At 52.9% G+C, this 15,566-nt stretch overlaps 1 protein-coding gene across 11 annotated transcripts in view; it reads left to right on the top strand.

Annotated features, from left to right (window-relative positions):
• SLC43A1 (solute carrier family 43 member 1) overlaps window positions 1–8,794 on the top strand; it is a 32,074-nt gene extending 23,280 nt beyond the window's left edge. For 5 of the 11 annotated variants that reach the window (XM_033204721.1, XM_033204717.1, XM_033204716.1 and 2 more), the window contains exons 9-15: window positions 1,486–1,632; window positions 1,723–1,761; window positions 1,995–2,133; window positions 4,266–4,407; window positions 4,668–4,741; window positions 6,449–6,572; window positions 8,072–8,765. In XM_033204721.1, the coding sequence (XP_033060612.1) occupies window positions 1,486–1,632; window positions 1,723–1,761; window positions 1,995–2,133; window positions 4,266–4,407; window positions 4,668–4,741; window positions 6,449–6,572; window positions 8,072–8,218 (812 nt within the window). In that variant the 3' untranslated portion in view covers window positions 8,219–8,765. Of the gene's footprint in view, window positions 1–1,485; window positions 1,633–1,722; window positions 1,762–1,994; window positions 2,134–4,265; window positions 4,408–4,667; window positions 4,742–6,055; window positions 6,116–6,448; window positions 6,578–8,071 lie in introns of those variants that run through there. The other 6 variants (XM_033204714.1, XM_033204712.1, XM_033204719.1 and 3 more) reach the window with 6 other exon arrangements.
• Window positions 8,795–15,566: the final 6,772 nt, after the last annotated feature.

Below are 15,566 nucleotides of genomic sequence, written 5' to 3' on the forward strand. Positions count from 1 at the left end.
TCAGGTAGCTGGTTTCCTCACGGCCCCTTGCAACCTCTGAGCTTATTGCATCAGGTGCAGCCAGGCCTACAAGCCTCCTAGCAGGGGTCCTCCACACCTGGTTGGCTTTTGCCCCCTGCTGGTCACAGGAGGAGCTGCAACCTGCCTGGGCTGCTGCTCAGGAGGGACATGAGATCCCAGGACTGTCAGCTCCATAAGTGGAAGGAGCTCCTTGGAGTCAGTTGAGGGGTTTGAGTCCTGCTCTCCAGTTATAGGCTATGTGGCTTGGGTAGATCGCCTAACCTTGCTCTTGATTTCCTTACCTCTTAAACTAGCACTAAAAGCAACCCACAAACTGTAAAGTTAGTTGTGATGACTGAATGACACCATGGATGTGGACGCTCTCTGTAAAGTGCAAAACGGTGTGCAGTTTGATGGTGGTTACCCCCAGAGCCGATTCTCAGAGGGCAGCATGGCTAAGGGCATGAGCTGGAGTTAGGCTGACCTGCTGCTTCCAGCCCTGTGAGCTTGGGCGAGTCATTTAATTTCCTGAACTGCAGTTTCCTCATCAGTAAAATGTAATAAGGACAGGGTTGTTGTAAGATTGATTAAATGGGATAATAAATGTCAAGTATGTAGCCCTTAGTGAGTGCTTCAGAGTTTTTTTTGTTTTGGTTTTGGTTTTTTTTTTGAGATGAAGCCTCGCTCTGCTGCCTAGGCACACCATCTTGGCTCACTGCAACCTCTACCTCCTGGGTTCAAGCAATTCTCCTGCCTCAGCCTCCCAAATAGCTGGGACTACAGGCGTGCCCCACCATGCCTGGCTAATTTTTGTATCTTTAGTAGAGATGAGGTTTTACCATGTTGGCCAGGCTGGTCTCAAACTCCTGACCTCATGATCCTCCTACCTCAGCCTCCCAAAGTTTTGGGATTACAGGTATGAGCCACCGTGCCCTGCCAGTTTTGTTTTTTGTAAAAATAGACAGGGTCTTGCTGTTGCCTGGGCTGGAGTGCAGTGGTACAATCATAGCTCACTGCAGCCTTGACCTCCTGGGCTCAAGCAATCCTCCTGCCTCAGCCTCCTGAGTAGCTGGGAATACAGGTGTGCACCACCATGCCTGGCTAATTATATATATACTTTTTTTTTTTTTATTTTAGAGATAGGATCTCGCTATGTTGACCACCAGGCTGGTCTTGAACTCCTGGGCTAAGTGATCCTCCTACCTCTGTCTCCCAAAGTGTTGGGATTACTGGCCTGAGCCATGGCACTCAACTGAATTATTTTTACCACACGAAGCATAGGACACACATCCAGAGGGCACCTAAAAATGTTCTGAGCTGAGCAGGAACCTGGAGGCAAGTGAATCTGAACTTTCCCATCTTTGAAGAAACCAGTCCGTCTCCAAAGTCACATAGTGTCACTTCCCTCAAGAACTGCATGAGCTGGGACAATCAGAGGGCAGTGGAAGGTCTGGGGCTCAGGGGCGCCCCCTGCTGTCTCCCCAGGGTCTGTCCCCTTCCGCAAGAGCCTCTGCTCCCCCATTTTCCTGTGGAGCCTCCTCACCATGGGCATGACCCAGCTGCGGATCATCTTCTACATGGCTGCCATGAACAAGATGCTGGAGTACCTTGTGACTGGAGGCCAGGAGCATGGTGAGGCACCGCTGAGGCCCCTCGGGGTTGGGGGGCACAGGGGGGTCACCTTGGCTGAGCTCCCCTCACCATACCTTTCCCTATCCACAGAGATGAATGAACAGCAGCAACAAAAGGTGGCAGAGACAGGTAGGGCGATGAAAGCAGGGCCCTGGCTCACGCCCACCCTGCTGCAACCCGCTTCTCAGGGGGCGGGACTCCTCTAGGTCTGGGCCCACTCAGGTAACCCTGGGCATTTGGGGGATGTAAGAGTCTGGGTTCAGAGGAAGGCTATTTTGGTGCTCTCTGGCCTCTGCTGGAAGGGGTAGTGGTGTCCACTGAGTGCCAGTTCCTGACCCCACTGCCCTTCCCATCCCGCCCAGTTGGGTTCTACTCCTCCATCTTTGGGGCCATGCAGCTGTTGTGCCTTCTCACCTGCCCCCTCATTGGCTACATCATGGATTGGCGGATCAAGGACTGCGTGGATGCCCCAACTCAGCGCACTGTCCTCGGAGATGCCAGGTGCCCGGCCGGTACAGGGATGGTGACAGCAAGTGGTCAGGCAGCGCTCTTCATTTTCTCTGCACGTTTACATCCAGCAGCTCATTTCTTTCTCCCAAGAACCCTAAGAGAGTAGAGGTACCTCCCCGTTTTACAAATGAGGAAACTGAGGCTAGGAAGGGACCTGGCTTGCTTAATGATAAGAATAGCTAATGCATTGTGCTGACTGTGCACCACTCAGCACCTTGCCTTGTTTAGTCCCATAACACCTCTCTGAGGTAGGTGCATTAATATCTCCATTTTGCGGATGAGGAAACGGAGGTACAGGGTTGCACATTTAAGTCATTCACCCAAAATCACGTAGCTTTCAGTGGCAGCCTCCAGAACCTATATTATAAGGGTACATGCTAAAGTCTTGTTAGGGCTAGAATAGGTAGATTTGGTATATTAGATATTTATTGCTGTATAACAAATCACCCCAAGGCTTGGCTTTTTTTTTTTTTTTTTTTTTTTTTTTTGAGGCGGAGTCTCGCTCTGTCGCCGGGACTGGAGTGCAGTGGCCGGATCTCAGCTCACTGCAAGCTCCGCCTCCCGGGTTCACACCATTCTCCTGCCTCAGCCTCCCGAGTAGCTGGGACTACAGGCGCCTGCCACCTCGCCTGGCTAGATTTTGTATTTTTAGTAGAGACGGGGTTTCACCGTGTTAGCCAGGATGGTCTCGATCTCCTGACCTCATGATCCGCCCGTCTCGGCCTCCCAAAGTGCTGGGATTACAGGCTTGAGCCACCGCGCCCGGCCTCAGGCTTGGCATTTTTAACCAACAAACACTTCTCATCTCATACAGTCTCTGTATGAGACATCTCAGCCGGATGATTCTGACTCATAGTCTCTCATGAAGACATAGTCAGGCTGTCAGCCAGGGCTGCAGTCATCTGAAGGGTTGACTGGGGTTGGAGAATCTATTTCAGTTCAGTTACCCTGATGGCCTCTCCATAGGACTGCTCAGGACACAGCACCTGGTTTCCCCTTGAGCAAGAGGGCTAAGACAGAGACCCAGTATCTTCTCTCACATAATCTCAGAAGTAGCACACCATCACTTCTGTTACATTCTATTATAGGCACAGAGTAACCCTGATATACTGTGGAAGGAGACCGCACAAAACAGGGGATACCAGGAGGCAGGATCCTTGGAGGCTGTCTTGTTGGCTGGAGACCACCATTGAGGGTCTTGTTTTGTTTTGTTTTTGAGACAGAGTCTTGCTCTGTCACCCAGGCTGGAGTGCAGTGGCACGATCTCAGCTCACTGCAACCTCTGCCTCCCAGGTTCAAGCGATTCTCCTGCCTCAGCCTCCTGAGTAGCTGGAGTTCACCATGGAGTCTTGAACCCAGATTCTGTGACTGCTTTTGCTCTTTTTGTGTTCATCCTGAGAGGATGGGAGAAAGAGACTGGGAGAGAAGGAAATCCAGTGGCTTCCCTCCCTGCCAGCAGAGCCTGGCCCTGGCACTGAGCCTTCCTCCTCTACCCTCTGCTCCTAATGGCGAGGGTCCTCTAGCAGGGTCCTTCTGTCCAGGACACAGGGACCGCCTGCCCTCACCCCAGCCTACTGACCTCTCTCCTGGGCTGGCCTCAGAGCCCTTGTTTGTGCCAGAGAGAGGAAGCGCTGGACAGTTGGGCCAAGCTGCTGTCCCCAGGAGGGCATCTGCTTTTGTCCAGGGCAGGGACACCTTCCTGAGGACTTCTGATGAGAGACGATGAGAGATGGTGTGAGAGCTTCCCACTTCCCACCTTCCTTCCTATCCTTGGTTCTCAAACCTTCAAGTGTGCATGAGAATCACTTCGTGGGGCATGTTTGTCCAAATGCAGATTTGCAGATCTCCCTGCTGAGATTCCGGGGGCTGAGATGAGGCCTGGGAATCTGCATGTGAAGAAATCATCCGCTTTGATGCTTGTGTCATTGGGTAGGGGAGCAAAACTTTGAGAAACATGGAGCTAGAGAACATGGGTTTCTATGGGTTTCCCATAGAAACATGAATTTCTATGTTTTCTGCTTCCGTGATATCGAAGGCACATCCGAAGGGGGAGGGGCCAGGCCAAGAACCAGGGAGTCCTGGGAATGTAGAGGCAGCAGCCAGTGACTTCCCGTTCTCCTCAGGGACGGGGTTGCTACCAAATCCATCAGACCGCGCTACTGCAAGATCCAAAAGCTCACCAATGCCATCAATGCCTTCACCCTGACCAACCTGCTGCTTGTGGGTTTTGGCGTCACCTGCCTCATCAACAACTTACACCTCCAGGTACCCACCTCCATCCTTCCCCCTCCCTGCCTCCCGAGACTCCTCCAAAGGAATGGTCCACCCAGCACCTGCTTTTCAGGAAGTGCAGTTCTGGTCTTCTGATCTGGATCTATTTTCTGGGTTCTCCAGGAAGTGTTTCTAGTAGATTGGGTTGGCGAGGGGGTAGGAATTGAGGCCCAGTTGGCTTCTTCGCCCTACCCCTCCTTCCTCCAGCCTCCACACACTCTCCTAACCTCTTCACTCTCTCTTTTTGTCTTTAGTTTGTGACCTTTGTTCTGCACACCATTGTTCGCGGTTTCTTCCACTCGGCCTGTGGGAGTCTCTATGCTGCAGTGTGAGTCTGTTCGGCTGAAACGCCTTCCTGAGCTTTGCAACTGTGATCCGAGTACCCCAGGGCAGGGCTGGAAGGGCCCCAGGCATCCCCTCATGCACCCGTCTCTGAGCCCCTCTGATGGCAGGGCACTCACTTCCTTAAAGGCAGCCTATCCCGCTGTAATTGACTCCCCTTGTTGGAGTCTTCCCTTAGAGGAAGCTGAAATACCTGGCTTGATGACACTTTAGTCCTAAGTCTGCTGTTTGAAATGGCCCCCAGAGTGGCCTCCCCTCCATGCCCACCCTGAAGAAATTTCCTAAGGGCAGCCATTTGCCTTATAATTTTCCTCTTCATGTTGGGGACATGTTGGACAGTCCCCACTTGCCTCTCTCTCCTGGTTTCCCCTGCCGGCTGCTGAGGGACTCTCCCCTGTGTATGTGATGGAGTAACAGGACATTACAATAATGATGACAAAATCATAACCATTATCAAGTGCTCCGTTGGTGTAGGCAGTAGGCAGGATCCTTGACCATCACTCCCTGAGTTCAGCCTCACTGCAGCAGTCTCGGCAGAGGGCAGTTGTTTCCTTCATCTGCTCAAGCCAGAACCCTGGAGTTTCCTTGATTCTTTGCTCCCTCACCCTCCGTGTTCACTCCATCCTCAGTGCAGCCAGCAGCAGCTCCCACACACCCCAAATCTGACCCCTCTTGTCACCTCCACTGCTGCCTCTCCAGTCCTAGCCACCAACATCTCTAGCTTGGATTACTGTGGCAGCCTTTAGTCTCCCACATCTGCCCTGGCCCCCCCGCCTCAGTCTGTTTTTAACACAGGGGCTGCAGTCACCTGTCGGGACATAAGTCTCTTCACATCACTCTGTGGCCTCCCATCTCATCTGTCTCAGAGTAAAAGCCAAAGGCTTTACTATGGCCTAAAAAGCCCTGCAAGCTCTGGCCCCAGCACTTCACTCCTCTCTAGCTCTCCCTCCTCCCTTGCTCACTCTGCCACAGCCACAGTGGCGTCCTAGCGCTCCGGAAGTCTCAAATGTGTTCTCTGCTTGGCATCTTTGCATGTACTACTCCCTGTTTCTAGAACATTCTTCTCCAGCTATCTGCAAGGTGCCCAGTCTCACCTTCTCTCCTTCAGGTCTTTCCCTGACTGTCCTCTTCTCAGTGAGGCCTCCCTTGGCTGTCCCATGTACAACTGCAACCTCCCTACTGCCCCCTTCTCTGCTCGGCTTTTCTCCTTAGCATTTGTCACTGTCTAACACTCTGCATTTCTCTTGCTTATTGTCTTACTGCCACCTGCTCCATGGGAATGCCACCTCCTCGACGGCAGGAATCTGTTGGCTTGCTTGATCGCGATATCTCCAGCACCTAGAACAGTGCCTGGCACATAGTAGGTTCTCAGCTAAACATTTGTTGACAGAATACAGTGGACAGTCCTGCGAGGTCAGTGCCATCCCTGTTATTAGTGGAGGAGTGGGGCTCAGGAAAGTTGAGCCGCTTGTTAATATCACACATCCAGGAGGTGTCAGAACCCAGCTCAGTGGCCCCGAAGTTGCAGCATTTACCCTCAAGGCTGGGGACCAAAGAGCCCATGCAAAGAGCCTGAACGCTCAAGCACCACCCTGCCTGGCCAACGGGGACCATGGTGGGGAGGGGATAGGAGAGGTTCCGGCCTGGACTGGAGAGGGCCACACACCCCTGATGCCCCCCATCTCGTGGACAGGTTCCCATCCAACCACTTTGGGACGCTGACAGGCCTGCAGTCCCTCATCAGTGCTGTGTTCGCCTTGCTTCAGCAGCCACTTTTCATGGCGATGGTGGGACCCCTGAAAGGAGAGCCCTTCTGGGTGAGAGCAAGGGTTGGCACGGGGGGAGCAGGAGCCACTCTCCTGGGGGCAGGGGTAGGGCCTTGTATGTGGTGCCATCCCTCACTCATCTCAGCCAGAGGCACCTCAGAGGTCTTTAATCTGCAGGTTCCCAAGTTGTCTGCCTTTTAGAACCCTCACAGAGTGTAATTCCCCAGCCCCCTGAATCAGGATATCTCAGCCTGACCCTAGAAGTCTGTTTTTGTTTTTAATTTATTGTTATTTTTTATAGAGATGGTGTCTCGCTCTGTTGCCCAGTCTGGAGTGCAGTGGTACAATCACAGCTCACTGCAGCCTCTGACTCCCGGGCTAAAGCGATCCTCCGGCCTCAGCCTTCTGAGTAGCTGGAACCACAGGTGATGGCTACCATACCTAGCTAATTATTTTTTAAAAATTGTGTAGAGATAAACAGGGTCTTGCTATGTTACCCAGGCTGGTCTTAAACTCCTGGCCTCAAATGATCTCACCTTGGCCTCCCAGAGTGCTGGGGTTACAGGCATGCACCACAGTGCCTGGCCTCCTAGGAGTCTGTTTTTAATAAACTCCAGGTACTTTGTGAAGTGGCCAGTCCTGACTCTTGGGCCTGTGTTCAGGTACCATTGGTCCAGTCCAGTTCTACCTAGTGTGGGATCCTGTCTCCAGCACCCCTGCAAGGGGATTCTTCCCTCTTAGCTTAGATACCCTCAGTGGTAGGGCACCCACTCCTGCATGAGGCAGCCCTGCTGCTGTTAGAAAGTCTTTTCCTTACATTGAACTCATCTGCCTCCCTGATGCTGATCTTGCATCTGCCTTGTGGGGCCACCCACACATAAACCCTCCTCCCACAAGAATTGTGATGAAATAACCGCTTCTGTTTACCGAGCACTCGTTATGTGCTAAGCATGATGCATACTTTTTTTTAACTTACATCTTTGCCACAACAGCCCTGAGAAGGAGGCACTCAGTAAGAATTGCCATTATTTGCCCGAAGTCACAAAGTGAGTAATGCAGAGTGGGATGTGAACCGAGTCAGAGCCCGTGTGTCCTGGGCCTTCCAAGCCTTCTGTCTGCCAGGCTGTACATCCCAGCTCCTTGAACTGTGTCTGAGAGCCTCCTTTCGCCACCCTGAATGGGATACCATTGGTTAACATCTCCAAAGGTCAGAGTGGTGAGCCCACAAGGCCCCATTCCTGGAGCAGCCTGACCAGCCCAGACTCCTACAGTGCTGTGCCTTCCTCATACCTACCCAGAGAGGTCCATATGGTGTGGGCACCCACCAGGCCCTGCCACTTGTTAGGCCTGAGCGGTCTCATCTCAGCCACTTTGCAGAATTGCTGAACATTAAGTGACATACTGGTGGAACAATGACAACACATCATAAGTACTAGCTGTATTTATTCTGGCTCAGGACCTGGAGAAAAATGGCCACCTTCTCCTCCCTGTGGGAGGCTAAGGGCAGATGAATACCTACTTGACTCTGTTTCTCTCTCCTTGCCCTAAAGGTGAATCTGGGCCTCCTGCTATTCTCACTCCTGGGATTCCTGTTGCCTTCCTACCTCTTCTACTACCGTGCCCGGCTCCGGAAGGAGTACACTGCCAATGGGATGGGCCCACTGAAGGTGCTTAGTGGCTCTGAGGTGACTGCATAGACTTCTGAGACCAAGGGACCTGCATGACAGGCAATCAAGGCCTGAGCAACCAAAAGGAGTCCCCTGATGGCTTTTCTACCTGTAACATGCACACAGAGCCATGGCCGTGGATTTATAAATACCAAGAGAAGTTCTATTTTTGTAAAGACTGCAAAAAGGAAAAAAAAAAAAAACCTGCAAAAAGGTCCCCCAAAGCAACGCTCCATTGACTGAAGACAGTCCCTGTCCTAGAGGGGTCGAGCCTTCTTCCTCCTTGGGTTGGAGGAGACCAGGATGTGGAGGTGCCTCTTACCTCTTTCTAGGGGTCTGCTTCCTGGTGCCTCTTGGGGGGATCCGCAAACAGGCTATCACTAAGGTCCCATGTGCCATGAGTATGCACACATGCATGTGTCTGTGTGTGTGCGAATGTGAGAGAGACACAGCCCTCCTTTCAGAAGGAAAGGGGGCCTGAGGTGCCGACTGTGTCCTGGGTTGGGGGTTGGAGGTCGGCCCCTTCCAGGGGTAGGAGGGCGGGTTCCCTCTCTGGTGCTGCTTCTTGCAAGTCTTAGAGGAAATAAAAAGGGAAGTGAGAGACTGGCTGGTGTGCGCCTGTCTTTGGTGGGGGGTGGGGGGTGTCATCCCAAACCCCCATCCTTCTTCACCCAGGCTCAGCTGGGCATTAAGTAGGACACTTGGCATGCCAGCCTGTTTGCCTCTGGCTGTCTGGCTCACCTCCCTGTTCCCAACCATGCCCTTCCCTTAGTGCTTGGAGGGAGTCCAGATTCTGCCCTGTACTTCCCAGGATTGGGGTACATCCAGGAAGCTGGCTTTTCTCCATGCAGAGGATTAGGACAGAATGCTTTAGAAAGAATGCTAAGGTATGACTCAAACTTTCCCACCATAGCATCCCGAGGGCCTGCCGAAAGTAACTTTTTTGGAGTCTCCCAATTTTATCTTAAAACTGTATGCAAATTTTGAGCTTCCTTGTTATACTATATTTACATTTACCTTTAACATTAAAGTGAGGCTTTAAAGTAAATAAATAAAGTGAGGCTTTAAAATTATCTACATCAAGAGAAGACACCATCAGTGAGGACAAGAGATACTGCAGGAAGACATACCTTATTTGTCCAGCCCTGCACCTGCTTGTGTACCTGGGACATAAGCCTTGGAGGTGAGAGCAAGTCCCCGAATGAAGGGAAAACTAACATTGGTTTAGGGTCTGTCTGTTCTACACAGCTATCTCATTTTATCCAAACTATAGCCTAAGAGGTTGGTGGTGTCATTCTTGTCGCTCTAGGAAACAAGCCCAGAGAGGTTAAGGCACACACCCAGGGGCATACAGTGGTAGGTGGTGGAGCTCAATTTGGAACCTCGGCAGTCTGTGGAAAGGACAGCTCTGCAGAAAGGAGGTTCCAAGCTTCCAGTTCTCAGCTGCTCCTGGGGCCAAGAGGGACCTCAGAGGCCTTGGCCATCCCCCCCACCTCCAAAGGTTGACTGTAAGACAGCATTCCAGATACAGTCATCTTCCCTCCCTTTATCTTTGTTTCTCTTGAGAAGTTAATAAGAGAGACTGACCCCCCCCCCCATTTTCAAATAGGAAAACCTGTCCACAGGGGTCTGGAGACTTGGCAAAGTCACATCGCAGATCCCTGCTGCTCTGAGCCCAGACTCCCGACTTCCAACACTTGACTTTTTTTGTTTTTGCAAAGTACAAAATCAGAATTGGACAGCACCCACCAGCGGGTTCGGCTGGCTTTCAGTGGACTTGCCGGGGTCTCTGCACTCTCTGTCCGGAATCCTCACTTTGCGAATAGTCTGGGGAGGTTGAGCGCGAGCCAGGAGCGGACGGGGGCGGGGGCCGGGGGGAAGCGCCACGTGCGCGCCAGGTCCTTGGTGTGCCCAGCAGGCGGCGCTGCGTGGCTGCGGCTGGCGACGAGGGTGCGGGGGAAGGGGGGCGGCGAACCAGGAGGGAAAACCCCTGCCTCTTCCCGGGTCTCGGGAAGCACCAGATCCTCTACCTGGTGCTTGCTCTGCCGGTCCTTTAAACTCTCCCTACACCCTCCCCGACCCCTATCCTTGCAAGCGTTATCTGCAGCCTCACCGACCCTCGCCACGGTGGTGGTGGTGTTGGGGGGTCTCGTCGCTTGCCGCTGGTCAGCCGGACCCCGGTGGGAGATGGAGGCAGGAATTCCGGCCTCCTAGGAGAAGGGCGTCTGCTCACTCCCCCACTCCCCGGGGCTTGGGGAGGGGGCTGGGCAGGGGCGGAAGCGAGCTGGAGCCGTGTTTGTCGCGGCGCTGCGGAGTGGAACAGATGGCTGGGGAGGGGAGAGGGTGCGTGGCGGGGAGGAGGAGGGGTGCGGGGGCCGGAGGATAGGGAACGAGGAATTTCGATGCCCGGAGTCTCCCAGGAGAAGCCCCCCTCCCCATCTTTTCCCAGAAAGGGGGGCGGATATGCGCCTGCCTTTTTCCCGGAGAGCCCTGGCCTCTGGCCTGTGGCAGACCCTGCCGCGCAATCCTCCGCCCCAGGGCGCGCCCCTCACCCCCAACCCCCCACCGCAGGACGCGGTGGTGGGGTCAGGACCGCGGGGAGCGGCCCGGGTCGCGAGGGTTAATGGGGCCGCCCTCCCAGGGGCGAGGGGGCGGCGGGAAACGGGCTCAGGGTGGGGATCGAGTTCTGGGACTGCAAATAGCAAAGGAAAAACGTGTTAATTGGAGCTTTATGCAGATGAGCTAGGACTGGAGAATGTGGGGTAGAAGGAGGGACAAGGTCGGACCTCGAGGAGCGTTGGTGGGATCTGGCCAGGGGAGAGATTGATGCCTATCCAGGTATCTGCGTGTTGAGCCTCCGGGGAGGGCCGCTGGTGCTCGGGGATGAGAGGCTTCCTCTCTGACCCCCGCCCCAGAAACAAGGTGGGGGGCTCTCCAGGGTCTCCGATCTCCACGAAGAGAGGGCTGGGCGCACCCTGCAAATGTCTGCTTTGGTTTCTGGCTGCTGACCTGTCTCACATTGGCTGTGGCCCCCTCCTCCCCGGTCTGGTTTGGTCTCCGCTCACTTTGCCTCCTCCATCTGTTTATTCCCCACACCTGGCAACACCCTTTCCACTCAGTATTGTCTGAAACCTTCCCCAAGTGTGACCCCTTCCCAGTTTGCATTCTCTTGTCTGCCCCTCACGCACCACTCCACCTCTGAGGCGTGTCTCATACTTTGGAGTGCTTCATAACCCACCTCCACTTGCTAAAATGCAGATTCCAGGGCCCCGTTAGCTATCTGATTCAGCAGATCTGAGGGGCTCAGGAATCAGCTTCCTACTTAAATCAGATGCAAAAGGCCCCTATTTTGTAGAAACACTGGGCAAGGGATTGGTGGGCTGGAAAGATTGGGCAAGTCTCCTTCGACAGCCCCCACCCCTCCTCAGTGCTCACCTCTCCACAGAGGAGAATTGAAACTTTCACCAAGTGTAGTCCTCTCTGCTTCTGTGTGATGGTACCAGGCGTGGAGAAGATGGAAGGAAGGAAGGAAGGAAGGAAGGAAGGAGGAAGGAAGGAAGGAAGGAGGAAGGAGGGAGGGAGGGAGGGAGGGAGGGAGGAGGGAGGGAGGGAGGGAAGGAAGGAAGGAAGGAGAGATGAAGGAATGAGTCTGCACTTGGCTTTTCTCTCTCTGAGCAGGGTCTTCCCTTCCTCTCTCCACTGCCCACTTCCCTCCCCTCTGCTAGGGCTTCGCCGTCTATCCTCCTCTCTCACTCCACCAGCCTTGCCCACTTTCTTATCTCCCTGCCACCTCCTCACCTGAAGTTTCTACAAAGGCCAAAGGATCTTGAGGTGGGGAGTTTGGGCCTGAAGGGAGAGGGAAGAACCAACCAAAACTCCTGCTTTCTAAGCAACACCTTTGGGGTTGGAAGAAAAGCCGGAAGCGTGAGGCAGAACTCGAGGAAAGAGAATAATTGCAGCAAGCATGTAGGTCACCTTTCCATGGGCTAGTGCACTGAGTCCCCACAACAAATTGATTTAGGCTGGCACTATTGTCCCCAGCTTACAAAAGCAAAACAAAACAAAACAAAACAAACAAAAAAACCAAAAAACCAAACCAAAACAAAATATAACAAAAAACACAAAACTGTAATGTTCAGAGAGGTTAAGTAACTTGCCCAAGGTCACACAGCTTACTAGTGGGAGCATAACTAGGTCATTCACCCTTCTACTGTCCCCAAACCATTTCTCCAGAGGCTGCTGAATATCTGTCCCAGGCCTGCCCTCCTGCAGGGTCAATGGGGTTGGAAAAGGGCATCATGTACAGAGATGAAAGGAGATGCTCAGGTTTCAGAACATTTGACAGGTCTGTCTGGAAGCATTAAAAATTCATATAGAAACCTGACCCCCGCTGGACCTTGGGCCTGCCACCTGGACTATCCCTGGCCTCCTGGCCTCTCAGAGTCTATTGGGAAATTTCCCTTCCACGGTGTCCTGAGAGTCCCATGTCTGTGTTTCATAGGAGAGGAGTACCTCTCGGATTAGGGATCGAAAGTTGGGAGCCTGCAGCTAGGAAAACAGGGCTGAGAACCCTCCCCCTACTCGGGGTGTAAGAACCTTAGAGGCTTAAGGGCTTATAAACCTTATCATCTGGTGTCCTTCTATTCCTCTCCCCGGGCGGTTAGATGTTCATTCTGAGCTCCGGACGACGGAAGCCTGGCTGTGCTTCCCCAGGTGGCCAGTCGGGGGCAGCCGTCTGCTTGGAGGAAGCCAGAGCCTGAGCCTCTATCTGCTGCTTTGAAGAACCCCCATATATGGTCAGAGAGGTGCAGTCTTGGCCTTGGGAAAGGGCTCTAGAGTCTGAGATCTGAGGATGGGGGAGAGGTTTCCTACTTTAGGGGAGACTGAGAAATTTTAGGGGACACTCAAAGTCGGTTGGTGGGTTTCAGATACATGATAACTGGTGGCCAGTATGATGTAAACCTTCCAGCTGGAGTGAAGGTTTGGGATGAGACTGTGAGAGAAAAGGCTCGAAAAGCAGTTGGTACCAGACTCTGAGGGATCTTTGATGCTTTGTTAAGGTGTTTTACCTTTACCCTATAGGCATTAGGAAGCCATTATAGGCTCCCGAGTGACATCATAACATATGCAAATTTTGATCAGATGAATCTGGTCACCATGGTATGGCTGGGTGGGAGGGAGGGAGAGATTCCATATAGGAAACCAGCGAGGAGGTTATCGCAGTTTTCTTTTATATTCCAGGCATGAGGTAATGAGTAGCTGGAGCAGGGAGGTGGTGGGGAGAATGGGAAGGAAGGAATACACTCGGGCTGGGTGGGGGACTGGGTAACTGAATAGATACAGGAAATCAAAGAAAGGGAGGAGTTAATTACAACTAGGCTGGGTGTCTGGCAGATGAAAGTGCAGAATGGGGGTACACTCACAGAATGTGGGAGGTGAATGAATTTTGCTTTTTTCAGGGGATAGAGGAATCTCAGACAAATCCCTTCCTTTCTCTGGCCTCAGTTTCCCCACCAGAGTTTCCCCATCAGAGCGTTGGTGGGGGTTGGGCTGGATGGCCTTTAACATTCCTCCTGTTTCAGGCTGTGTGGGTCAAGGTGGTAAATCTGGGTTGTTTGGAGAGCTTGGGGGTCTGTGCATGTGAGATCACTGGAGGTGGTCTCTGTGCTGGGTCCTGATTGAGTGGGGGTGCATGTCAGAATTCAGGGGGCACCTGCCGTGGGTGGTTGGTGTGCTTGCATGTGCTATATGGCTTTGCTTGGTGCGAGTGTGTGTGAGAGCTCAGGAGTGTGGGTGTGCACGTGATGGGCGTCCGTGGGTCTGTCTGGGCTGGTGGTGGGAGGGGTGGGGGTTGGTGGAGAGTGGCTTTGCTTCAGCCTTCTTCCTGAGGCTCACACACTCCTCCTGCTTTCACTGTTCTGAAATAGCATCGGGACCGAAGGCCCATGAATATTTCACAATGATAATTCTGTGACCTGGACAGCCTGCCTCTAATTTACAGCAGCCCCCCTCCCCCTGCCCAGGCCCCAGCAGCCCCTCCTCCACCAGAGCTCTTGCCTGGCTGTCCCCCCAATCCAACCCATTAACCTCCTCAGAGCCAGCCTGATACAATTCCCTGCAAGACCCCAGACTCTGAGCTCCCTGGGTTCCTGACCAGCTGCTCTCACTCTCCCCCAACCCACCCCACACCCTTAACCAGAGTCTACCTGCCTCAGGCTTAGATGCTGATTTCTTCTCATTTCTTCCTCTTCTTCTCAAGATCATTTGACCTCCCCAGCCAGAGTCACAGAACCTCAGCCTGCCTCCTCAAGCCCAGCATCTAGGCCCCCTCTTTCTATTCCCACCTCCCAAGCTAGATTTTTTCTTTTTTTTTAAAGACAGAGTCTCTGTCACTCAGGCTGGAGTGCAGTGGTGTGATCTTAGCTCACTGCAATCTCCACCTCCTGGGTTCAGGCGATTCTTGTACCTCAGCCTCCTGAGTACCTGGGACTATAGGCATCCGTCATCATGCCTGCCTAATTTTTTTGAATTTTTACTAGAGACGGGTTTTCTGCCATGTTGGCCAGGCTGGTCTCGAACTCCTGACCTCAAGTGATCTGTCCACCTCAGCCTCCCAGAGCGCTGGGATTACAGGTGTAAGACACCACACCCCACTTCAAACTAGATTCTTTATAAAAAATGTTTAAAAGACTCGGTCTCAATATGTTGTCCAGGCTAGTTTCAAACTCTTGGCCTCAAGTGATCCTCCCACCTCAGCCTCCCAATTAGCTGGGATTACAGGTGCAAACCACCACACCCAATCTAGCCCAAGCTAGATTCTTAACCCCAAATTCAAACTACCAAACTTCTCTCCAAGTGCTCAGTCTGATGAGACTTATCCCTAAATTCCAGTGCAAGTCCTTCTTAGCCTGAGCCCTTCCCAGTTCCCAGCCTCTCTTCCACACACCAGAAAGATGAAGGTTCTGATTGTACCTCAAGCCAGTAATGTATCCCAGTTTGGGATTCCTGTCCCTCTGATCACCCTAGCTCCTCAGTCCCTCTTCTAGCCTGTTTGGAAACCTGCTTCTCTGACCTGGTTCATCCCTGATGGCTTCTACCTCACAGGAGCTGAGAGAGAGAGACCACATATCCACAGGGTTGCTGTGTGCAGGTGTGTAGGCTGTGCACTGCAAAAGGGCATTTAGCCAAGGAAGCAAGTGTGTGCTGAAACCCAGCCTTGGTCTCTGTTTGCTAAGATGTTTGCTCTGGCATGGGGCTGTGTTTCCCTGAGGGAGCAGTGCCTTTTTCACATTTACCCAAAGTCATGTTTGGGCTGTCTGTGACCAGGAGTGTGTACATGATTCCTCCTTGCAGAACTGCTCTTGTTTCCTGAAGGACC

The sequence above is a fragment of the Trachypithecus francoisi genome, unplaced genomic scaffold (assembly GCF_009764315.1).
Source record: "Trachypithecus francoisi isolate TF-2019V2 unplaced genomic scaffold, Tfra_2.0 Lachesis_group8, whole genome shotgun sequence".
Classification (NCBI taxonomy): Eukaryota; Metazoa; Chordata; class Mammalia; order Primates; family Cercopithecidae; genus Trachypithecus; species Trachypithecus francoisi.